The 23,659-nt window shown below is 54.1% G+C and overlaps 2 protein-coding genes and 1 long non-coding RNA gene across 5 annotated transcripts in view; 2 read left to right on the top strand and 1 right to left on the bottom strand.

The window, feature by feature from the left end:
• The window catches only part of INTS3 (integrator complex subunit 3), a 38,986-nt gene extending 25,238 nt beyond the window's left edge, over nt 1–13,748 (top strand). The window contains exons 11-30 of one of the 2 annotated variants that reach the window (XM_082648381.1): nt 861–948; nt 1,455–1,534; nt 1,994–2,085; nt 2,430–2,536; nt 3,337–3,456; nt 3,834–3,963; nt 4,427–4,481; nt 4,710–4,813; nt 5,343–5,387; nt 5,607–5,726; nt 7,315–7,468; nt 8,527–8,595; nt 9,463–9,538; nt 9,982–10,095; nt 10,483–10,531; nt 11,610–11,777; nt 12,114–12,214; nt 12,335–12,407; nt 12,612–12,768; nt 12,885–13,748. In XM_082648381.1, coding sequence (XP_082504507.1) covers nt 861–948; nt 1,455–1,534; nt 1,994–2,085; nt 2,430–2,536; nt 3,337–3,456; nt 3,834–3,963; nt 4,427–4,481; nt 4,710–4,813; nt 5,343–5,387; nt 5,607–5,726; nt 7,315–7,468; nt 8,527–8,595; nt 9,463–9,538; nt 9,982–10,095; nt 10,483–10,531; nt 11,610–11,777; nt 12,114–12,214; nt 12,335–12,407; nt 12,612–12,768; nt 12,885–12,962 — 1,980 coding nt within the window. In that variant the 3' untranslated portion in view covers nt 12,963–13,748. Of the gene's footprint in view, nt 1–860; nt 949–1,454; nt 1,535–1,993; nt 2,086–2,429; nt 2,537–3,336; nt 3,457–3,833; nt 3,964–4,426; nt 4,482–4,709; nt 4,814–5,342; nt 5,388–5,606; nt 5,727–7,314; nt 7,469–8,526; nt 8,596–9,462; nt 9,539–9,981; nt 10,096–10,482; nt 10,532–11,609; nt 11,778–12,113; nt 12,408–12,611; nt 12,769–12,884 lie in introns of both variants that reach the window. The other variant, XM_082648380.1, reaches the window with a different exon arrangement.
• On the bottom strand, nt 6,061–17,519 carry LOC309818610. Of its 2 annotated transcripts, none has more exons than XR_014296364.1 (4): nt 16,960–17,519; nt 11,367–11,440; nt 11,061–11,125; nt 6,061–6,777 (listed from the first exon to the last, which is right to left on the bottom strand). It is a non-coding gene; the product is annotated as an uncharacterized lncRNA (long non-coding RNA). The 2 variants fall into 2 exon arrangements; XR_014296365.1 differs by lacking the exon at nt 16,960–17,519 and adding an exon at nt 15,647–15,766.
• SLC27A3 (solute carrier family 27 member 3) lies at nt 15,030–19,781 on the top strand. Its single transcript, XM_082648388.1, has 10 exons — nt 15,030–15,817; nt 16,164–16,373; nt 16,709–16,867; nt 17,433–17,557; nt 17,833–18,027; nt 18,134–18,224; nt 18,334–18,532; nt 18,778–18,875; nt 19,001–19,131; nt 19,450–19,781. The coding sequence occupies exons 1-10, from the start codon at nt 15,169–15,171 to the stop codon at nt 19,624–19,626; spliced, it is 2,034 nt and encodes a 677-aa protein (XP_082504514.1). The 5' UTR covers nt 15,030–15,168; the 3' UTR covers nt 19,627–19,781.
• The last annotated feature ends 3,878 nt before the right edge of the window (nt 19,782–23,659 follow it).

Raw genomic sequence — 23,659 nt, 5'->3', positions numbered from 1 at the left:
CCGCTAAGGACCCTTCTTTCGCTCTCTTCTTCCTGAGTGTCTCAGCCTTTGCCCCGCCTCCCTTAGTGTCTCTAGAAGCTTACTTACACTTTTTATTTCCCATGTGGGTTTAGGGTTGAACAGGTTCGTCTATACCTTTACTGCCAATCTCCAAGCCTGGGTTTCGGAGGCATCCCTGTCTTTCCTATCAGCTTCCAGAAACCACATGTGATTATTCCTCTGAATTGCTCCTGACTCAGATTCAGGTCTTGTGTTCCTTAGACCCTCACTTCCATGCCTTTTGGCATCAGCTCTGGATACTTCCCTTCTCCAAACATAGTGAATCCGCAGTGGAGCCATTTCCTTCCCAGCGTTTCCTCCCTGTGCCCGGGGTGGGAAACTTGTTCTCTGGCATCTAGCTGCCCTCTGACCTCTTCTGACAGAGTTCCCCCTCCCCCGTCTGACTGGGTCCTTGGAATGTGCTGATTCAGATATAACAACAAGCTATGCCTAAGGGTCTTTCCTTCAGGAATGTGCCTGGGGAGCTCAGCACAGGCAGCTGCGGGGCTAGTCTGAGTGTCTCAGCTCAGGGGTGATCAGGGGACTGCCCCGCTAGGCCCAGCTGTTCTCCCTGTGGGATCAAGGATGTGTTCTACTGAATGCGTGAGAACCCAGGCCATTGGTTGGTGAGACCACAGGGTACTCACACTCATATACAGATTTGGGTGCCTTCAACCCTGCGGGGGGTTCTACCCTGTCTCACTAGAAACTGTATTTCATGGATGGAGCAGTCATGTGGGCCCTGGAATCTGCCTTGAGCTTCTGAAGGAAAGGGAGCTGGTTGATGAAACTAGCCCTCTTTTTTCTTCTTTTTTTTCCAGTCAAACGTCGCTGCCTCTAATGCCAAGCTGGCTTTGTTTTACGACTGGCTGTTCTTTAGCCCAGACAAGGATAGCATTATGAACATAGGTATGTGACCAAGACCAGGCAGCAGCACTCCCCATCCCCCAAGCCCTGCTGCCTTGTCTCAGTGATAGCGGCCATAAATCTGAGGGCAGCGTGGTGTGGAGGCAGCTTATCTGGGAGCAGTTCCGTTGTTCCTCATCACTGCTCCCTTGACCTAAAAGGAAAATTGCTTTGATGAGGCTAAGCGATCATTCCACCCCCTTCGCCCCATAGCCTTAGGCTTGGGCTTGAGTGGGGAGGGCCCAGGCAGAGGAAGAGGCTGTGCTAGCTCCTGCTTCTCTTCTCCTACTACCTCCCTCCTCCAAGCTGAATGCTGGGGACAAGAAGGGAGATGAGGGCTATGAGCTGTTTTGGGGGTTGTCTGCTTTTGGGTCTGCTCAGCAGGATGAGGGGGGCGGGGATAGACATAGCTTTCTCTGGAGCCATTCATACATATTGATACCTCATTTTATGGAGGTGGAAATAAGACTGTCTGATGTGGGGGGACCCTTTAATTCCACATTCTCCAGAGCCAGCCATCCTGGTCATGCATCACTCTATGAAGCCCCACCCAGCCATCACTGCCACACTCCTGGACTTCATGTGCCGTGTAAGTGCCATAGGCCTTTTTTTCTCCCCATGCTGCCTGAGCAGAGTTAAGTGTGTGTCCCTTCTAACCTTGTAGGTCAGTGCATAGGTCTTCCCAGTGCCCCTTGACTGTGGGAGCAGAAGTGGGTCATGGCCATGGGTCCTATCTCCCAAGTTAGTGAATGCTTCTTTTCCTCATTCCCACTGTCTCCAGTTGAATCTTTCCATGTCTCCACTGGGTTTCTCAGCTTCAAGGATGATGACTCAAGGTAAAATCTGGTCTCCTTGAGGAGCAGCTAGGTTGAGTAAGAGTTTCCCATTTTAGCAGCACAGGACAATCAGGAACATTCCAGTCCTTTCTGCAGCCATACTTCCCAGTGTCTCCTGATTAAAACCAAAGCAGCTTTTTAGATCTAGTTCAGCAGAACACTCTGGATGGAAAGTCCTGTGCTCATTCGCTCCTCCTCTTCTTCCCTTCCAGATCATTCCCAACTTCTATCCACCATTGGAGGGCCATGTGCGGCAGGGTGTCTTTTCCTCACTCAATCACATTGTGGAGAAACGGGTCCTGGCGTAAGGACTTTATGTGTCTGTGGGGCAGGGAAATGGGTTGTTGTCTCATTTTTCACTAGGTCGGGCACATCCAGATACTGCCGTACCACTGCTGACCCTTTCCCTCAAGAGGTATAAAAAGTACTGGCTCCACCGCAGACTGCTAGGCATATGTCCTCTTGACTCTTAGAGGAATTTCTCTCTTGCAGAGGGCACCAAATGCCTTCCCTGTGCCCTGGTGACCCTTCCTAAGGATCTGAGTATGGCCCAATTGTCCCAGTTGGGCTTAAACCTATTTGCTTAACTCCATGTTGCGTTAGAAGTGAGGCGCTCTGATATTGACCTTCATTCATGTTCCCCATTAGGCATTTGGCTCCCCTATTTGACAACCCTAAATTGGATAAGGAGCTGCGGGCCATGCTGAGGGAGAAGTTTCCTGAGTTCTGCAGTTCTCCCAGCCCACCTGTGGAAGGTACAGACCCATCCATTCCATCACCTGTTTCAAAAGAGGGATGGAGACATCCAGGGTGCTCAGACTAGAGCCCTTGTTTAGGATGTCATCCCTGTGTAGTGCTCTACCCTGTGACACTGTCCCATTCAATTTTTCTTTCCCTAGTTTTTTCTTTTATTCATTTTTGTGTCATCTTCCTTGGTTCTCCCTCTCCATCTAATCTTATCTGCTTTTCACTAAGTTCTCTTGCTCTCTTAACTCCAATTTTTTTCTCTTACTAACCTCTCCTCAGTAGGTAGAAGGGCTTCATGGAATGTGTGTTTATCTCACTTAAGCTTTGCCCATCTCTTCTCTCTTCTCAGCCCCAGGTCCTGGCCTCTGATGAGAGGCTGTCATATTGGGTCTCAAATCTTGCTTCCAGTTCCAGACACACACGCACGCGCTCGCGCACACGCACACGCACGCACACACACACACACACACACACCCTTCCTTTTCTGTTTTGGGGTAAGGGCTTAAGCCAAGCAGAGCTTCCCAACTTAGTTTTAAATTAAAGAGCACTTGGGACTGTACCTGGTCTTATCTACTCGCTGATCCTCAGCTGAGCATAGAGGAGGCAGGTTCTGTGCTGCTCTCATTCCTAGCAAAATCCCCACCAAAAGCCCTGGAGGGTTAAGGACAAGATGCCTGTCCTTCCAGAATTCATATTCCATTTAGGTCCTGAACTCCTTTTCCTCCCACTTGTCCTTTAGTCTCCCTTTCCCAGGAGCATGGGACAGAGGAGGCCATCAAATAATGCCTTGTCTTTCTTTACTCCCAAGTCAAAATTGAGGAGCCAGTTTCCATGGAGATGGACAACCACATGTCAGACAAGGATGAGAGTTGCTATGACAACGCAGAGGCAGCCTTTAGTGATGATGAGGAGGATCTCAACAGCAAAGGTGAGGCTGGCAGCAGAGGTAGTTCAGGCTTGTGTCAATCCCGAGAGGACTGGTTGGCAGGAGCAGCCTCTCTGCAGTCTCTCTGTCATCTTTGCCTCTGAGTTAGTTTTGTTAACAGAATTCCTGGATGAGACTCCAAGGTGCAGAACCCTGCACTTGGCACTGAAGCAGGAGGGTAAAAAGGAGAAGTGGTCCCTGCCCTCTCTTGCTTCCTGAGGCTAGAACACGCACACGCTCAGGGAAGTGCTTCAGGCACTCACAGCTCTGAGTGAACGGTGCACACAAGGCGCATGTCAGGAGGGCCAGACTGTTCAGGGGGCTGTCTCTGCTTCTCGTGTCTGGGCCAAGTGAATTCTTTCCTAAATCACTCTCTTCAGGAAAGAAGAGAGAGTTTCGCTTCCACCCAATCAAGGAGACAGTGGTGGAAGAGCCAGTCGATATCACCCCTTACCTTGACCAGCTGGATGAGTCCCTGAGGGACAAAGTGCTCCAGCTTCAGAAGGGGAGGTGGGTGCCCGCCCTGCTCTCAAACTCCGGAGGTCCAGCCCTGGGCTTCTACCTGGAGCTTAGTGGGGTGGCAGAGTGGTGGGTTTGGAGGGGATGTGGTGGGGGTGTGTGGAGAGGTGGTTGAAGCTGCATGGGAGATGCCTTCTGCAGTTTGGGTTGGAGGGTGTGGGCTGGGAGGGGGCAGCCATGTTCCCCAGCATCCCAGGCTCTCACTCCAAGGTTCTGAGTAGAAGAGCCTCTGAGACCTGAAGCGCAGGACTATGGGGATTTCCCGTGTCTTTGGCCTCTGCCCAGAGAGCAGCAGATTCTGCCCTGAGGCCTCCTCAGCCACAGCCTGATTCCCACAGAGCTCCTTTGTTTTCTCTGTGCACGGGAGTGTGCTTGAGCACGCTGTTCTGGGTGTGTGTCCTGCCCTCTGCTATCATTTACGTCCCTGAGATTTCCTCTCCCTTCTGCACTGCAGTGATACAGAGGCCCAGTGTGAGGTCATGCAGGAAATCGTGGACCAGGTCCTGGAGGTGAGGAGGAACCCACCCCCTAAGGGAGGAAGCAGCCCAGCCTGCCCAGCTTAAAGCCCCGCAGGCATCTGACTGCCTCCTTCCCCTACTCTAGATGGGTCCCCCTCGGATGGGGGAGGGGCCGGCTGATCCTGGAGGGAGAAGCCGATGAGTTCAGAGGCTCTGGGTAGTGGGGGCAGTGAGGCTTGGGCCTGGGTGGTGATAGTCCCTCCTTGTCTTACCACCCAGGAAGACTTTGACTCGGAGCAGCTGTCTGTCCTCGCTTCCTGCCTACAGGAGCTCTTCAAGGGCCACTTTCGAGGGGAGGTGCTGCCCGAGGAGATCACTGAGGAGTAAGGCTCATCTTTCCTGACTACTCCCCCACCCCACCCCCACCCCTCGGCCTCAGGGAGCTAGAAGGATGACCCAAGTCCTAGAGGCACCTTGCTGAGGACTTGGGAAAAATCATCTCTTCACTTGTTTTTATTCTCACACATACTGATTCATTTAAACGAGGATTTATTTTTTGCCTGCCAAACAGCGAGCGTACTGGGGCAGTGCCCTAGCACCCCTCCTGTGCGTCCTGCTCCTGCTGCTGCACCCAGCAGCCCCAGCCTTTGCTGCTTCAGGTGGGATTGGACCCTTGCCTGGAACCGCCCTGAAGGGCAAGAATCTCACTTGCAATGACAACAACTAGATTTTGGCTCAGTGTTAGGAACCTGATTTCTCTGTAAGCAAGCCTCCGGGGCAGTGGGAAGTTTAACGTTGGTTAGGAAAGGAGCAGGCTGGCATCTAGCCTCAAGCTGGTTGTCCATAATATCTGCCTGCAAGCCACCCTTCCTCCCCTCACATGGACTCTCATATATCACCCTTCTCTTGTAGGTCCCTGGAGGAATCTGTGGGGAAGCCTCTCTACCTAATATTTAGGTAAGCCTCTCTACCTCATGTTTAGGTCCAGCTGTAGGAGATGCTGCTCTGCCATCCATCCTCCCTATCAGCACACTTATGCTTCTGTCCTGGGGTAATGGGGCTCCCTCTCCAGGAGGAGGGGTATGCAGTGGGCACAGACAGCCATGGCCCCTGAAGTGCCATAGGAGAGTCTCCCCCAGGTAAAGCTGTCCTCTGTACTCCCATCTCCCACTCCAGGAACCTATGCCAGATGCAGGAAGACAACAGCAGCTTCTCTCTGCTTCTGGACCTTCTCTCTGAGCTGTATCAGAAGCAGCCCAAGATTGGCTACCACCTGCTTTACTACCTAAGGGCCAGGTGGGTGTGGTCCCCACGTTTAAGAAGGTGCTGGGAAGCATCCTGGAGAGCCTCTGTCCTACCATACCTGAGTCCCCGCCCCCTTTGCTGTCATCACCAGGGCCTTCTGTGTGTGTGTGTTAATAACAGCTTTAACGTGTATAATTCAGTGGTTTTTAGTATATTGACAAAGATGCACAACTGTTACTACTGTCTAATTTAGAACGTTGTCATCACCGCAAGAAGAAACCCCACACCCATTAGCAGTCACTTTCCCATTCTCCCTTTCACCCAGCCCATGCAACACTGATCTGCTTTTCTGTTTCTATAGATTTACTTATTCTGGATAGTTCATATAAATGGAATCATACAGTGTTTGATTTTTCATGACTGGCTTTTTTCACCTAGCCTAACGTTTTCAAGGTTTATCCCTGTTGGTAGTGTGTATCCGTACTTCATTCCTTCTTATGGCTAAATAATCCACTGTATGGATATACCACAATTTATTTACCCATTCACTTGTTGACGGACATTTGGGTTGTTTCCACTTTTTTGTCTGTTGTGAATAGAGCTGCTGTGAACATTCATGTACAGCTTTTTGCATGGACAGATGTCTTCAATTTTCCTGAGTATATAGAATTTTTGAGTCCAATGGTAACTTTTTAAATTTGTGAGAAACTGCCAAACTGTTTTCCAAAGTGATGCGACCATTTTATGTTCCCACCAGCAGAGTGTGAGCGTTCTGATTTCTCCACATGCACCCCAACACTTGTTGGCTTTTGACTATAGCCAGCCTAATGGGTATGAAGTGGTATCTCATCATTGTTTTGATTTGCATTTCCCTGATGGCTAATGATGTTGAGTATCTTTTCATGCGCTTATTGGCCATTTGCATATTTTCTTTGGAAAAATTTCTGTTCGAATCTCTATTTTTTAATTGGGTATTTGTCTTTTTCTTGTGGATTTTTAAGAGTTCTTCAAACATTCTGGATACATGTCCCTTATCAGATGTATGGTTCGCAAATATTTTCTCCCATTCCGTGGGTTGTCTGTTCAGTTTCTTGATGGTATCCTTTGAAACAGAAAAGTTTTAAATGTTGATCAAGTCCACTTTATTTTTTCTTTTGTCACTTGTGCTTTACTCCTATGTGTTTTTCTAAGAGTTGTGTAGTTTCAGTTCTTACATTTAGGCCTGTGACCCATTTTGAGTTAAGTTTTTTGTATATCGTGTGAGGTAGGAGTCTCGGGGTCTCTATGTGTTATTGCCCTCATTGCTCACAGCCCAAAGAGCAGGAGAGAAAGCTTTCTCTAACCTGACCTGAGCCCTCTCTCTCTCTTGTTCTTTACTGTCACCAGATAGTAGCTTCTTCACTAATTGTGGTTTGAGCCCTGTCTGGAACACTGGGGAAAGATGGGGAGAAAGAAGAGTGTCTCCTAATTCCCATAAGTCACCAAGTCCTTGGGGGGGAGGCAGTGGGGAGGCCATGAGAGAGATTAGCCCAGGGCATCTTGGGCAGCAAAGGGATTCTAGAGTGAGGGTCTACTTAGGAGATGTTTGAGACTGTGGGCTGGGGTCAGGCTGCTGGTTGAGGCCCAACTGGTCTTGCAGCAAAGCCGCCGCAGGGAAGATGAACCTGTACGAGTCATTTGCCCAGGCCACCCAGCTGGGCGACCTGCACACCTGCTTAATGATGGACATGAAGGCCTGCCAGGAGGACGACGTGCGACTGCTGTGCCACCTCACACCCTCCATCTACACAGAGGTCAGCACCTCTATCTGTATCCACGGGGATGGGGCAGCAGTGCCGGCGGGCTCACGGGAGACTGCATTATCTCATGGCACACGACCCTGACCCTCCTCTCCCCATCCCTGCTGGCCTCGGTAGGCCCTTTGCTCCCACACCACAGCCGTCCCCTCCTTCTGCCTCTCTTTATCAACTAGAAAAATCTCTAAAACCCCCAGAATTCTTGTTGTGTGAGTTGGGGTCTGGGCCTATACACTTGTCTCCTGTGCTTTGGCCCCATCCTCTGGACCCAGGACAGGGCCCCCGACCAGATCCGTGTTCACGTATCCAAAGCCCTCTTGCCGTCTGATGGCTCACCCTCCAATCTCTCTAATGGTTCTCAAAGACCGGGGCCTCTGTAGTGGAGACTCACCTTTAATTTCCCTGGTTCACTAAGAGTCTCCTCTAGGAACTGGGACATAGGAGGAGGTATCAGCTCTTCCTCCACTTGATGAAAGTTACCAGGAACAGGGAAATCAGGGCATAACAGGAGGAAGAGTGATGTCAGCCAAAAACTGGAGGGAGGAGGGATGCAGATGCCCAGCTCCCTCCCTGGTGAACTGGCCTCTCCAGAAGGGACCCTGCCTACCCCATACCCTGCACACTCCCCAAATATATACACTCTCTACACCTTCTCGTCTTTGGCAAGAGTTAGTATAGACTGGATTTCTTTGCTGCCAGAGATGCAAATGCTAATTCTGTCACCACTCCACAGGGAGCTAACTAACCACCATGTCCAGTCCCTTTCAGCTCTAGCTTTGTCTCTAGATGGCTCCTCATTCCTTTCCTTACACATGGCACGTACACACACACACACACACTGTGTGCACACACAGATTTAAAAACTTGGGTTCTTTAAGGATTAAATTCCCAGCTTCATAACTCTTGGATCTTTGTTTAGGGATTTATATTAGGACCCCATGTCTGGCTAGCCCAGCATCCCCTGAGCATGTGGTAGGGAGAGGCGATGAATTATGAGGTGAAAGCTGAGGCGTGCATTTTGGACTTATGCCCTACTTTCCCTCTTTTTCCTCCAGTTTCCAGATGAGACCTTGCGGAGTGGGGAGCTGCTGAACATGATTGTGGCTGTTATTGACTCAGCACAGGTGAACATAGAGCTGTCAACCCGAGAGGCCTGGGGAAACGGGGTTCTGCCTCCCCCTCAGCCTGCAGACAGGGAGCCTGTGTTCTCAGGCACCCTGCTCCTGGCTGCAGCTCTGTGCACCTTAGGCCCTGGGGGCTGGGAAGAAAAGCGGAGCCCCTGGGAGGCGAGCGGGGGCCATGCCAGTCCTGCTTGGAGTTCCCCTTATTGTCCACATTTTGGGGGCACTCCCGTTCTTCCGGGAAGCCGAGGGGATTGTGTTTTTAAGCTCTCAGTCTGTCTTCCCCTTGGCTCAGAATGAAAATGGTCAGACCATCTCTATTTGACCTTTCTATCATGCATAGGTCCCTACGAGGCTGTAGCTTGGCCTGTGTCCCTTCTCAGGCCTCAGCTGGGGTCCCGTTTCTGCTCCTTCTCTCTGCTCATTTGCCCCATTCATAGATGGGGAAGCGTAGCACTCAAGAGCCCTTCCTCCTTTGCTTTTTTCCTACCCGCACCTGTAATCCCGCCCCCCACGGCCCTTCCCTCAGCACAGGCTGGGATGGCTCAGAGGCCCAGACTACATCCAAGTAGAGAAGCTGCCTGTTCTCCCTCCGCCATCAGGACACAAGGGGTAGTTTTTCTTAACTATTTTTGCTCCGAATAGGCCTGTGTTTACCACTGAAGCCAGTTGCTCCTTTGCCAGTCCCCTTCATCCTTCAAAGCCCCTGGCATCCGTCATGTGCCATTTCCTCCCCATTCCTTTAAGACTAGGTTTTCACTTCCTCTGGTTTTTTCCCTGAATGAGCCCTCCTGCTTCTGCTTCCATACTAGCTTCCTGGCCTCTTTTAGAACCAAATGGGTTCTGCCTTCTTCCTCTTCTCCCCCTTAGCTCCAGGAGCTGGTCTGCCATGTGATGATGGGGAACCTGGTCATGTTTCGAAAAGACTCAGTCCTCAATATACTCAGTAAGTGAGCAAAGCCCTGAGGTGCCCAGGGAGAAGAGAGAGGGGTGGCAGCCCTGTGTATTTTCTAGTAACAGGAAAGCTGGTTCCGGGGCCGAGAATGAGATAGAATGTCATTCCACCCTGCCGTGTGGCCTCAGGCAATGTCTGTCTGGATCTGTTTTTTGCTCTGTGAAAGTCCCTTGGTCCTCCAGCCTCAAGGCTGATGGGACTACAGAAGCTGTATGAGAAGGCTTTGGAACTATGCTTTGTGTGAAAGGGAAAGTTTCTGTAGTCTTAGGATCACTGTCTCCACCCCTATACCATCCCTGCCAGGGGTGCTGATAGTGGATTAGCCCTGTGTGTGTGTGTATGTGAGAGAGAGAGAGAGAGAGAAAGAGAGAGAGAGAGAGAGAGAGAGGGAGATTGAGAATATGAATGAGGTTATCTCTTCTCTGTCTCCTCAGTCCAGAGCCTGGACTGGGAAACCTTTGAGCAGTACTGTGCCTGGCAGCTCTTCCTGGCCCACAACATCCCCCTGGAGACCATAATCCCCATCCTGCAGCACCTCAAGTACAAAGGTGAGTCGGGTTGTGGGTGTGGAACACGGCAGGGAGAGGGCACTCCCAGTCCAGCTGCTGCAAGGCTTAGGCCTCTGAGCTCCTTTCTAGATGAGCCCAGATCCACTGTCCCCCTTCCCGCCAAAGTGCCAAGTGCGAAAAGGCAGGCTCCCTGTCAGTCGCTTCTGCCCTTTAGGTGTATCCTGCAGGCCTTCTCTGAGCCAGGTGCTAGACTGGGGCTCAGGGGGCTCGGGATTTTGGAGGAGTGGGTTAGGGGCCTGCTCTTCCTGGTTTCTTGCTGATTATCTTTGCTCTTTGCAGTGGCTGTTGGTTGGGGGATGGGAGAGGTGCCAGGATTTCTTCCTGGAATTTTGCATTCCTCTGAACAGCCTCTCCCCTCCCCCACAGAGCACCCAGAGGCCCTGTCCTGCCTACTGCTTCAGCTCCGAAGAGAGAAGTGAGTTCCACCCTCGGGGGCTCTTTAGTCCTCAATCTCAACATACCAAGAGATGCTGCCATATAAAGGGCTCCTGTCCTGCTCCTCTGGCCGTGTTTTTTCCTATTGTTGACATCTGCTTATTCTACCCTTCCCCCAAAGTGATTTACAAATAAGCAGCTCCCTTGGGATCTGGGCTTCCTCTCGACTTTACCCCCCTGCCCACCAGGAGCTGCCCTCAGAGGTGGGGGCCGGACATCCCCGTTTCCTGCTGCCACAGCAGTTCTAATCCCCGGTGGCTCCTGCTCCCCTCCCCCGTGCTCCTGAGGCCACCACGCGGCTAATCCAAGAGGAGGAAGGGTCAGAGTAGGGGGGTCAGACACCATCCCCTCGCTCAACCTGCGGAAAGCAGGGCCAGCTGGACCCCCGTGCTCCCTGCCAGGGGTGGGGCAGAGAGGGCGAGAAGGCAGAGGCCCCTCCCTCCATCACAGGCACTTTTCCAGAAGCCCCAGATAAATGGGGCCACAGCTGTATATCTTTTCCTTCCTACCTTCTTGCCTTCCTTCCACCTTTTCTCTTCTCCTGGCTGGGAGAGTAGACACGGTCCAGCGTTTCCTAAAGGAGGCGAGAAGGTTGGAGGGCTGCGTGTGGGCTGTGGCTTCCCGCCACCTCCCCTGTACCTTCCTCGGGCTAGACACCAGGGTGGCCCACCCACCCAGTGGGGCAGGGGTTGGGGAGCACGCACACACCACACACTTGTCCTCCTACCTGCCTGGCCCACTTCCTGACTGTCCTGGGCAAAGTGCGGGAGACTTAGTGGGCCTCCCTGCCGACACATGCACGCGCACACACGCACCTTCTACTGTCACAGAAGCTGAAGAGTCTCACTTCTCGTCTCCTGGCTTCCGCAGAGGATGAAACCAGGCATTCCTTGGCCCAAAGAGAAGGAGGAGAGGGATGTGAGAGTAGGAAGCTGCCGCAAGTTGGGGGTGGTGCAGGGATGGGGAGGCCGAGGTCTGGGGAAAAAGCCAGTGGGAGAGCTCCAGGGGCTCCTGTGGCCAGCTGTGTGAGCAGGGCGCCCCGCTCCCCTCGCCCCCAGGCCCAGCGAGGAGATGGTGAAGATGGTGCTGAGCCGGCCCTGCCACCCCGACGACCAGTTCACCACCAGCATCCTGAGGCACTGGTGCATGAAGCACGACGAGCTGCTGGCTGAGCACATCAAGTCCCTGCTCATCAAGAACAACAGCCTTCCGCGCAAGAGGCAGAGGTGGGACCCTCCATGCCAGGGCTGCCCGCTGTCCACAGGCCGGCACCAGGGCCGTGCAGTTCGGTCCCTGCCTGGCTTGTGGGCGACATCTAGTGGTGTGAAGCTACCTGGCGTGCAGGACCACTGTGGCCCCTTCCCCTCCTTTCCTAGTGCCCTGTCTTTGGTCCCTGTTCCAGGCACACCTCCCTTACCCTGCCGGGCCCTCCCAGCCCTCCTATCCCCTTCTCCATATGGGCTGCCTCTGCCTTAAGGAGGGACCTCAGTGGGGGAGGGTGTCTCATTCTCCTGGAGCCGTCACCCCAAGCTCAGACTCTGGCTCTTGTGACCTCCCTGCAGCCTGAGGAGTTCCAGCAGCAAGCTGGCCCAGCTGACTCTGGAGCAGATCCTAGAGCACTTGGACAACCTGCGTCTCAACCTGACCAACACCAAGCAGAACTGTATGCTTTCTGCCCTCTCCGAGCGCATGGCACTGCCCTGGCTCACACCATCCGTGGATCCGGGTGGGGCAGCTCTCAGACACCTCACTGTTCCTCCCTCCCTGTTCTCCCTCCCTCTAGTTTTCAGCCAGACCCCAATTCTGCAGGCTCTGCAGCACGTCCAGGCGAGCTGTGACGAAGCCCACAAGATGAAGTGAGGCTCCTTGCACTTTGGGCCTTGGGAAGTAGTGGGAGAAGGCCTGGGTGAGGGTGGCCTGCTGGGGACACAAACTTAGTGACCAGCAAGACCATGGAGTTGAGAACAAATGGAGACCCTGGCATGGGGTCAGAGAAAAGGATGGGAGGATGGCCATGGGGCCAGGACCCCCACCCTCTGAGAGCCTGTTCTCTCCCTTAGGTTCAGCGATCTCTTCTCCCTGGCCGAGGAATACGAGGACTCTTCCACCAAGCCACCCAAGAGCCGGCGAAAAGCAGCTCTGTCCAGCCCCCGAAGTCGAAAGAATGCCACACAGCCCCCCAATGCTGAGGAAGAGTCAGGCTCCAGCAGTGCCTCGGTGAGACCCCTGGCCGTGCAAGCCATGCACAGGAGGAAAAGGAGAGTTGGGGTGCAGGTAGAGTTGGGGCCAGCCGCTGCCCAGGCTAGTGATTCCCTCCCCTCCATCTCTTCCAGGAGGAAGAAGACACAAAACCAAAGCCCACCAAGCGGAAACGGAAGGGGTCCTCTGCAGTGGGGTCTGACAGTGACTGAGGCCCTGTGTTCCCCATTCCACCCCCAGTTGGACTGCCCTCCCCTCCTTGGTGAATCAGAGGTTAATAGGGGCTGGGGAGATCGTAGGGGCAACACCCTGTCCCCATCCCAGAGCTCACCCTGGGAGAAGGACGAGCTGCCTCCTTCAGCGCAGCCTGAGAAGCTGCCGTGCAGCCCCCCAGTCCCTCCTCCCTCCTCTCTGGGGCCTCCAGCCGCATCACACTGCTGCTCCCACTGATACTGGGGTTCCCACTGAAACCAGAGGCTGTACAAAACCTGGACTGTGGTGGAAGTCTTCAGCCTCCTGCCCCCTCCCCCAGCTTCCCCCAAAAGTGTTTCAGTAGAGAAGAGAAATGGCAGAGGGGCAGCTGGCCAGAGAGGCTAGGATGAGAGTGAAAACTGTGTGGGTGCCCCTTCCAACTTCCCCCTTCAGGTCTTGATTTGCTCTGAACAGGCATTATATAGTTGCCCTCCATACGCCAGTATGAAGTGGGCATTTAATCTGTGACATGGTCAAGTCGCCTTTTCCTCTCCATGGGCCAGATGCCACAAGTGTTTGGGAAGGAACCTGAGAGGGAGGCCACAGCCCCACCTGGAGGCTTGTGCTGGCCTGAAGCTGGCACCTCAAGTCGGGCCAGAGCCCAGGGAGTCCCAGAGACATGTTCCACAGAACTGTCAAATGGTCACATTTCCTTGGTTCTGTCTTTGTTTTCTTTCTTTTTTTTGGCAGAGATAATCGCATTTTAAAAGTTGTTTTTAAATGACAATAAAACAAGCCAGAACCTCTTTTGTGCCGGAGTTGCTGCCCCCACTTACCCTGTGCCCGTACAGGTGGTCTTGATTTAATGGGCACCCCCCCCCTTCACAGCTTCCCCTTCTCTCTTCCTGCCCACCTCCTTCTATGTCTGGAGCAGAAGGCTTGGCTTTACTGCCCCAACCTTTTTGCTTCTCTGCCCCCATCCTGGCTGCCACTGGCTGTGCAGGCCAGGCGCTGACCTGGCCAGGCAGAAACTGATGCTGGCACCACCTCCCAAAAGGCTGTTTGTCTTTACCCATCTCTCAAGAAACCAGAGGCTTCCAAAAGCCGGTATTTGTCATACTCTGTGCTTACCAACTACTGGAGGATTAAATGCTTGGGGGTGAGGGAGAGAGTTCAGATACCTGGGAAAAAGAACTCTCTTCCACAGTCTGGCCACTTGCCCATCCATGTGTACCAGCAGAAAAGAGCTCCTTGGCTATGCTTTTGTTCCCCTGCTGTCCTGGGAGGTTGTGAGGGGCAGGCTGAGGAGAGAGGAGTGAAGTTGGGCCGACTGCAGACAGCTCCTCCTGTTCAGCCTGCAAATTTGTCTTTTACAGAATCCAGGTTCTCCCTTCCCTCAAAGCTGCTACTCCTTCCTTTGAACGTTTCAACTCCCGGAGGCCTTTTTTCCTTCCTCGCTCGTTCCCCAGTTTTCTCTGCCGCAATTAAAACTAGGATGGAAAGCATTAGCTGGCTGGCCCCAGTTATTGTACCTTTGCCCAAGGGGAGGGGCTTCCGCCGTGGCCCCTCCAGAAATCTGGCTGTCTGGGCCTCCACCTTTCCCCTACTTCACTCTCGGCTCCCACCCCGCTGGCGTTGCTGCTGCTCCTGGCGGCTGGAGGGAGGGCATAGCTCCGGCTTTCGTGCGGGGACTTGGAGCACCATGTGGGCAAGGGGCCGAGTTCTTCAGTCTCTTTTGGGAGAGCAGTGCCACCCTCCTGTCACGGGTGAAAACGGGAAGAAAGGGAAAGATGGACTTGGATCCTAGTGCCCTGGCTCTCTGGCCGGGGGTCCAAAGTCCAGCCAGATGTCTAGACCTCCCTTCAGGAGAAAACCTAAAACGGCCCCGATCCTGGGATTAAGAGAAGGCGTGAGCACCGCCCAGGACCTGGTAGGGTGCGGGCTGCGAGTCGTCCGGGAGGGAGCGCGCCTAGGGCGGAGCGTAGCTGTGGGGAGGGCCGGGCGTGCGGGGCCGCCCCCCACTGGTACTCCTCCCGGGCCTCTGCTCTCCGCCCGTGGGGAGGGAGGTGGGGGGCTGGGTGGGAAGAGGCGTGTGCCAGCGCGCGCGCTCCCGGGAAGGAGAGGTCTAAGCACTAGAACCAGCGGCCCCAGGTTTTCAGAAGAGAGTATCTGGGCAGTCTGCGAGCGGCTGGGGCCAGACGGGGCCGAGTCGAGGAAGCGGGCACGATGGCCGCCCTCCTGCTGCTACCCCTGCTGCTGCTGCCGCTGCTGCTGCTGAAGCTGCGCCTATGGCCGCAGTTGCGCTGGCTCGCGGCAGACTTGGCCTTCTCGGTGCGCGCCCTACGCTGCAAACGGGCCCTTCGAGCGCGCGCCCTGGCCGCGGCTGCCGCAGACCCGGAAGGTCCAGAGGGGGGCTGCAGCCTGGCCTGGCGCCTCGCGCAGCTGGCCCGGCAGCGCCCCGCGCACACCTTTCTCATTCACGGCGCGCAACGCTTTAGCTACGCGGAGGCCGAGCGCCAGAGCAACCGGGCTGCGCGCGCCTTCTTGCGCGCGCGAGGCTGGGACGGGGGGCCCGGCGGCGGCGACAGCGGCGCGGGGGGCGCCGGGGAAGGAGAGCGGGCGGTGCACGGCGTACGCGACTCGGCGGCCGGAAGCGGAGCTGCGCGGCCCGTGCGGGAAGGGGATGGCGCGGCCCCTCTGGCACCTGGGGCCATCGTGGCGCTGTTGCTCCCCGCCTGCCCAGAGTTCCTGTGGCTCTGGTTCGGGCTGGCCAAGGCCGGCCTGCGTGTGGCCTTTGTGCCCACCGCTCTGCGCCGGGGTCCCCTACTGCACTGTCTCCGCAGCTGCGGCGCTCGCGCGCTCGTGCTGGCGCCAGGTAAGGCTGGAGCGCTCGACCGACGGGGGCGGGGCCAGCCACAGAAAGGGGCGTGTCGGAGGGGCGCAAAGAAGGAGTGGGCTGGGAAGGAGGCCAGGGGTTCGGAAAGGGTGAGGAGACGGGTCTCTGGGTTCGCGAAGGGATAAAGCTGGGTCACTGGTTTCCCAAGGATTTCCGAAGACTTGGGCTCCAGGTCCCAGACCCATGATGGCGCGTCCGTACCGTACTCTTCAGCCTCACTCGGGAGCTCTGCGAGGTGGGGGTGGGGGAACAAATGGAGTAAAGTGTGGGGAAGGCTTCTGGGTAGCGGTAGAGCTGTGGAGCTATGCTTTCCCGCCCCATCCAGAGTTCCTGGAGTCCCTGGAGCCTGACCTGCCAGCCCTGAGAGCCATGGGGCTCCACCTGTGGGCTGCAGGCTCTGAAACCCATCCTGCTGGAATCACCGATTTTCTGGCTGAGGCCTCCGCTGAAGTGGATGGGCCAGTGCCCGGGTACCTGTCTGCCCCCCAGAACATAATGGACACGTGCCTGTATATCTTCACCTCTGGCACCACAGGTGAGGGCTGGACACGATATTTACCTCCAAGAAACTGAAGACAAGGAAGGCAGGGGCCTGGGAATAGGAACTGTGACCTCCTCAGCTCGTAGTCCACTTCTCCAAAGCCCCCAGAGAGGAGGCTGATCCCAGCGGCCATATTTTCTGTCTCGCCAACCCTCCCACCCCTCTTCATTTCCCCACCTCTCCGAACTTACCACATTTCTAGGACGACCTGGCCTGCCTTCTTAGTTTCAGCCTTGCCTCTGCCACTTTCTGTGGGAAACCCAACAGGGCCAAAGCGGGAGACAAGGCTTGGAGCTCAGACCCTTCCCCTGATCTCCCGCTCCCCCCAGGCCTCCCCAAGGCTGCTCGGATCAGTCATCTGAAGGTCCTGCAATGCCAAGGATTCTACCAGCTGTGCGGCGCCCACCAGGAGGATGTGATCTACCTTGCCCTCCCACTCTACCACATGTCTGGCTCCCTGTTGGGCATCGTGGGGTGCTTGGGCATTGGTCAGTCTCCCCCACCCCAACCCCCCATTCAGCCCTCCGGCAGATGTTTATGCCAGCAAACATTTATTAAGTACCTACTGTGGTGTGCTCACCTGGGGATGCTTCCTCAGTCCTTCAGGGTAGAGAATCCAGAGGAAGGAGGCAGGGCCTCCTCTCCAGGAGCTCCTGGTTCAATGCAGAAGCGTCACCTGCATAGACCTACAGGCTGAGCAACTAGGGCGGCCATGCAGTTCACAGAACTCCAGGCGCCAGGGGAGGGGAGGGCTGTGACTGTCAGCCCAGGAAGAGGCAAATGGAGAAGAGGGTTGTGGCTTGGGGGCAGGGTTCAGACGATGGACTGCTTGGGGATGGGAAGTAGGGTGAGGGCATTAACGGTGGGAAAGGATGAGGGCCAACTTGGCCTTTGGAAAGTGTGAATGTCACAGCCAGGCCTTTCCGGGGAACTACAGTACAGTGACGGCTGATGCCTGAGAAGGAGGGGGTCAGGACTCCTCACGTGACCCCCCACCCCCCAGCTCTTAACCTCACCTCCTTCCTTCCTCCTCACCCTCTCTGATTCTGGCAGGGGCCACAGTGGTGCTGAAGTCCAAGTTCTCAGCTGGTCAGTTCTGGGAGGACTGCCAGCAGCACGGGGTGACGGTGTTCCAGTACATCGGGGAATTATGCCGATACCTTGTGAACCAGCCCCCGGTGCGTGGGCACAGATCCTGGGCAGAGCCACGAAGGCAGGGAGATGGGCAGTTGGCAGGGGACACTGAAACGGTTGTCTGGGAGTTGGAGGGAGAGGAAGCAAGAAGAAAATGGAAAGGGAGGGTAAGGAGCCTGGGCTGGTAGGATTCTGGTGCTTAGGGCACCTCAAGGAGGTCACGGTGGAAGTGGTGCAAGGAGAGTGGGAGACAGGGCTGCACCTGGGGGAGCTGGCATCTTGGTGTTGAAGCTCCTGCCCCTCCCCCCACTTGTCTCAGAGCAAGGCAGAACATGGACATAAGGTCCGGCTGGTGGTGGGCAGCGGGCTGCGACCAGACACCTGGGAGCGCTTTGTGAGGCGCTTCGGGCCCCTGCAGGTGCTGGAGACGTATGGACTGACAGAGGGCAATGTGGCCACTTTCAACTACACAGGACAGCGGGGTGCTGTGGGGCGCGCCTCCTGGCTTTACAAGGTGAGTTACAGGAGGAAACTGGAGAACCTGTGGAACGTCGGGGGGCTGCTGGGGAGGGGGCTCGTGCAACTGAAATGACCCAGTGCCTGGGTCTCCCTTCCCCCAGCATGTCTTCCCCTTCTCTTTGATTCGCTATGATGTCACCACAGGGGAGCCGATTCGGAACACCCAGGGGCTCTGTGTGGCCACATCTCCAGGTTTGTGTCCAGGCGGGGTGGGTAGGGGTGGTGGAGCTGGCTGGCAGAGGAGGATTGGACTTGGAGAGTGTGGTGGGCGGCGGCCCCCTGACCCCAGTGACTCTACCAGGTGAGCCAGGGCTGCTGGTGGCCCCCGTGAACCAGCAGTCACCCTTCCTGGGCTATGCTGGGGGGCCAGAGCTGGCCCGGGGAAAGCTGCTCAAGGATGTCTTCCAGCCTGGGGATGTTTTCTTCAACACTGGGGACCTGTTGGTCTGCGACGACCAAGGCTTTCTTCGCTTCCACGATCGTACTGGAGACACCTTCAGGTATCTGCCCCTAACTCTCTGATTTCTCTCCTGGGCATCCCATCTCTGTGACCCAAACCCTCTAAACCTCCACTCCCTCTGCCCCAACCCAGCTTCTCACCTAAGCTCTCATCTCCAGCCTCCTAAACACGTCTTCCCCAAGACCTTCTGGCACCTCGCCCTCATCCCTGACCTCTTTCTCTCCCCACCAATCTCATTAGGCCCTGACCCCTGACTCCCAGTTTCCAATTTCTGCTCTCTGGCAGGTGGAAGGGGGAGAATGTGGCCACAACCGAGGTGGCTGAGGCCTTGGAGGCCCTGGATTTTCTTCAGGAGGTGAACGTCTACGGAGTCACTGTGCCAGGTGCCCAGCCATGGGGCGGCGGGGACCCGGCCCACCACCCTGAAGTGGTATTCCTTGGGCGCAGGGAGCATGAGGCCTCGTGGTGGTCAGCTACCACGGCTGACCCTGCCCCCCACGCCCACCAGGGCACGAAGGCAGGGCTGGGATGGCAGCCCTGGTTCTGCGTCCCCCCCACTCTTTGGACCTTGTGCAGCTCTACGTCCGTGTTTCCGAGAACTTGCCACCTTATGCCCGGCCTCGATTCCTAAGGCTTCAGGTAACCAGCCACTCCTGCCCTGACCCTTTACCTCACCCCGTATATCTGCAGCAGTCAGTGGCTCCCAAACCCCACAAAGGGACCCCCACGTAATACATTCTGTGAAGAGAAAGAACAGTTCCTTCCCAGACACATGCTTTTCACCCCCTCCATCCTCCAGGCCTGGCCCCTTCTCTTCCCTGTCACCCCCTCCCCTAAACCCTGACCTCATCCCCCCCTTCCCCCAGACCTGCCCCTTAACGAAACTCAGGCGATTTCCCTGAGCCACTGGGGCAGAATACCCCTTCCTTCAGCCCCCTTTGACCCCTCCCCCTCCAGGAGTCACTGGCCACCACAGAGACCTTCAAGCAGCAGAAGGTTCGGATGGCAAAGGAGGGCTTTGACCCAAGCGTACTGTCCGACCCCCTCTACATTCTGGACCAGGCTGGGGGCGCCTACCTGCCCCTCACACCTGCCCGGTACAGTGCCCTCCTGGCCGGGGACCTTCGCATCTGAGAGCCTCCACACCAGTGTGCCTGAGGGAGGGACTTTGTGGGGTGGGGTTATTGCAGGTGTATCAGCCGCCGTCAGGGATCTCTTCTATACCAGGTTTGTAATCTTTATTTTGTAATAAATGTGGCCAGAGCCCATCTGGTTCTGTCTTTCTCATCTACAGTATTCGCTTCCCTGTCTGTCTGTGGAACTGCTTTTCCCGCAGACATTTTCACCCGCCCGGAGCCACAGGCGCTCCTGCCCTGACCATGTGGCCTGAGCTCAGTGTCTGGACCTCAGTGTTTTTCCTCTCAGGTGACCCCGTGTGATCCTTGTCCTTGGAAAACCCCTGATGACTGATGTCTGTCTGTGCTTGTGGATATCCTGTCCCAGTTTCACTCCCTGAGTGCAGGGCCCCCACTGCTCTCTCTGGGGAGCCAGAGGACCCAAGGGATTGGTTCAAATGGCCGAAGTGGACAGAGGCACAAATGCTACCCCTGTGGACAGCCAAAACATCTCCACAGACTCACGTGTGGTTGGGGCCTGGGGAAGGGTCTCAACCGGGACAAACAGAGGTTTGATTTTGGGTTAAAGGAACCTCCCTCTCCCCTCACTGGCTGGCTTTGATAAGGGTGCGGCCACTCAGGCCCCCACCTCAAACGTTCCCGATTTTACCCACTCTTAGTTCTATATTCCCAGAAATAGCAGCCCAGGGTGGGGCCCCTCAGGTTCTGGGGAGACTTTGACTGAGGCCCGTCTTGGAGCAGGGCTCAGAGTGCACGTATGCACGTGGTGGCAGAGGGATGGGGGAATCAAAAGGGAAAAGTCCTGTCCTTGGCCCCTAAATGAGGCGTCAAAAAAGTTAGTCAGGGGCTTCCCTGGTGGCGCATTGGTTGAGAGTCTGCCTGCCGATGCAGGGGATGCGGGTTCATGCCCTGGTCCGGGAGGATCCCACATGCTGCGGAGCGGCTGGGCCCGTGAGCTATGGCCGCTGGGCCTGCGCGTCTGCAAAAAAAAAAAAGTTAATCATCAGGGAGTTCCCTGGTGGTCTAGTGGTTAGGATTTGCGCTTTCACTGCTGTGGCCTGGGTTCAATCCCTGGTTGGGGAACTAAGTTCCCGCAAGCCACTCAGCCAAAAAAATAAAAGAAAAAATATTTCATTAATAATTGTTTATATTGCTTACATGTTGAAATACTATTTTGGACGTATTGGGTTAAATAAAATATATTAAGATGAATATACTTTTATAAATTTGGCTACTAGAAAATGCAGAATTACATATCAGCCACGTTATATTTCTGCTGAAAAGCGCTGGCCTAAGTCCTGTCCCCACGTCTCCCTCTGCAAACACACAAATACTGAGTGTAATATGTCAGCTGTCCCTGTTTGATGTCTGCTTTTGTGCAGCTGCACTTTAGCAAGGACAGTGAGAGGAGGGGCTTCTGTTCCAATAGGCCGATCCAGGTGGCTGGGCCTGGCACGCTGCCCTCCAGAGTCGTAGCTCTTTGAACCAGCTTTGTCACAGAGGCTATATAACTAGTGCTAGAAATTGAGAGCTGCAAGAACACACAGTCTGGATCCGAAAGAATTAGGTTTTCCGTTTACCACAATTAAAAATAAAGTAAAATGCACTTTAAAAGAATTGTTTTCCTACCCCACCCAAAAAAAATCCAGTGAAATAAATAAAATGGAATTATGAGAAATTTGCCAAGATCAAATAGGTTGGTCCTCAGGTGGTGAGTTCCCTTTCTGAGGAGTCTTGTCCCTGAGACTTTGGACGCTGGAGTGGGAGGGTGGTGGAATCAGAGAACTGTCTCACCCCATCCTCAGACCAAGGCAATGGTCTCAGCTTTGCGTCTGTGGATTCCCCGGGCTACTTAGGCCACGTGTCCTTGACAAATACCGGGCACTGTATTTTACCAGTGTAAAAAGGCACTGACGTAGGCAAACCACGCTGTCTTTTTACAGCCCGTGGCTAAGAATAGTTTTTATATTTTTACATGGCTGAAGAAATCAAAAGAAGACTATTTCATGACATGTATGGGATTCAGACTTCAGAGTCCATGAGTAGTTCTATTGGAACAGGCCACGGGCATTCCTATACATACTGTCTATGGCTGCTTCTGTACTACAGAAACAGAGTTGAGTAGTTGTGACAGAGACCATATGGCCTGAAAAGCATAAACTATTTACCGTGTGGCCCTTGACAGACTGCCCACGCCTGTTCTAGGGCCTCATCCCTACCCCGCAGCCGGGCTGCAGTTTTCCCCGCGCGCAGGGACAGGGAGTGTCAGGAGGAGCCCCCCGGCGATGCTTGGTGACCGCTCCCTGTAGGGCTTGGCAGAAAGCTCCCAGGACGGGGTGCTGCCTGAACCGATTATGTGGGGAAAGGCAGTAACGCGCCCCTAGTCCTGCTCATTCCCGAGCGCCCACGCGCTGGCAGGCTCCAGGTGGCGGCTAAGCACACTTGCGGAAACCTAAGCTGGGCCGCAAGCAGGGATTGGCGCCGGCTGACTCGCCGCAGCCCACGTCCCCGCGCACGAGGGAGGCGGGGCAAGCCGGGGAATGGGAGGAGTCATCCTGCATGGGCGGGGCGAAGCCCCTACGCGCCTTCCGACGCAGAAAGACGCCTGCGCACTGCCGCCGCCCCGAGCTCCCGGTAAAATTAAGAGAAGAACGGAGGGGCAGGGTCAAGGTAACTGAAGTTCTCTTTGGGCCTCTAGGGAACAAATGCGGAAACTTTTTTTTTTTTAATTGAGCTATAATGCAAGTGCCATAAAATTCACCCTTTTAAAGAGTAAAGTTGTATTCATAGAACATAGCCACTATCTAATTTAGAACATTTTCATAACCCCCGAAGAAATCCCTACCCATTAGCATTCCTCCGTCACCCAGTTTCTGGCAACCACCAGTCTGCATTCTGTCTCTATGGATTTGTCTATTCGGAACATTTCATATAAACGGAGTCATATATGTGACCTTTTGTGTACTAGTGGCTTTCACTTAGCGTAATATTTTCGAGGTAGGTTCATCCCCGTTGTGGCGTGTATCAGTACTTCTTTGCTTCTTATGGCCTAATAATATTCTCTTGGAGGTATATACCACAGTTTGTTTATCTGTTCATTAGCTGATGGAATTTGGGCTGTTTCCACTTTTTGGCTATTTGAACAGTACTGCTGTAAACATTTGTGTACAAGTTTTTGGACAAAATATTTTCAATTCTTTTGTGTGTATACCTAGAAATGGAATTGCTGGGTTTTATAGAAACTCTGTGTTTGACTTGGAGAGGAACTACCAAACTATTTTCCACAGTGGCTGCACAATTTTACATTCCCACCAGCAATGTATGAGGGTTCCAATTTTTCTACATTAAAAAAAAAAATATTTATTTACTTATATATTTTGGCTGTGCCGGGTCTCAGTTGTGGCATGCGGACTCTCAGTTGCAGCATGCATGTGGGATCCAGTTCCCCGACCAGGGATGGAACCCGGGCCCCCTGCGTTGGGAGCGCGGAGTCCCACTCACTGGACCACCAGGGAAGTCCTTCTACATCTTCACTAACACTTTTTATTGTCTTTTGACTGTAGCAGTCACGGTGGGTGTGATATGGTATCTTGTTGTGGTTTTGATTTGCATTTCCCTGATGGCTAATAATGTTGAACATCTTTTCATGTGCTTATTGGCCATTTGAATATTTTCTTTGGAGAAATGTCTTTCCAAATTATTTCCTTGTTTTTTAATCGTGCTATTTGCCTTTTTACTGTTGAGTTGTGAGAGGGTTTTGTTTTGTTTTTTGTTTTGTTTTTATAATGTACTGGACTCAAATTCCCTATCTCATATAAGATTTGCAAATATTTTCTCTCATTCTGTGGTTTGTTTTTTTGCTTCCTTGATAGTGTCCTTTGAAACACAAAGATTTTACATTTTGATGAAGTACAGTTTGTCTACTTTTTTATACAGGGAGAATATTGCAAGAGTTAGTTTTTCCCTAAGGACAAATAAAGATATAAAGATATGTTACATTTCATTTGGTAGTGTACATGTTAGTAGAATTG

The sequence above is a fragment of the Grampus griseus genome (assembly GCF_964374135.1).
Source record: "Grampus griseus genome assembly, chromosome: 1".
Taxonomy (NCBI): Eukaryota; Metazoa; Chordata; class Mammalia; order Artiodactyla; family Delphinidae; genus Grampus; species Grampus griseus.
This window is presented reverse-complemented; position numbering and strand designations above follow the sequence as displayed.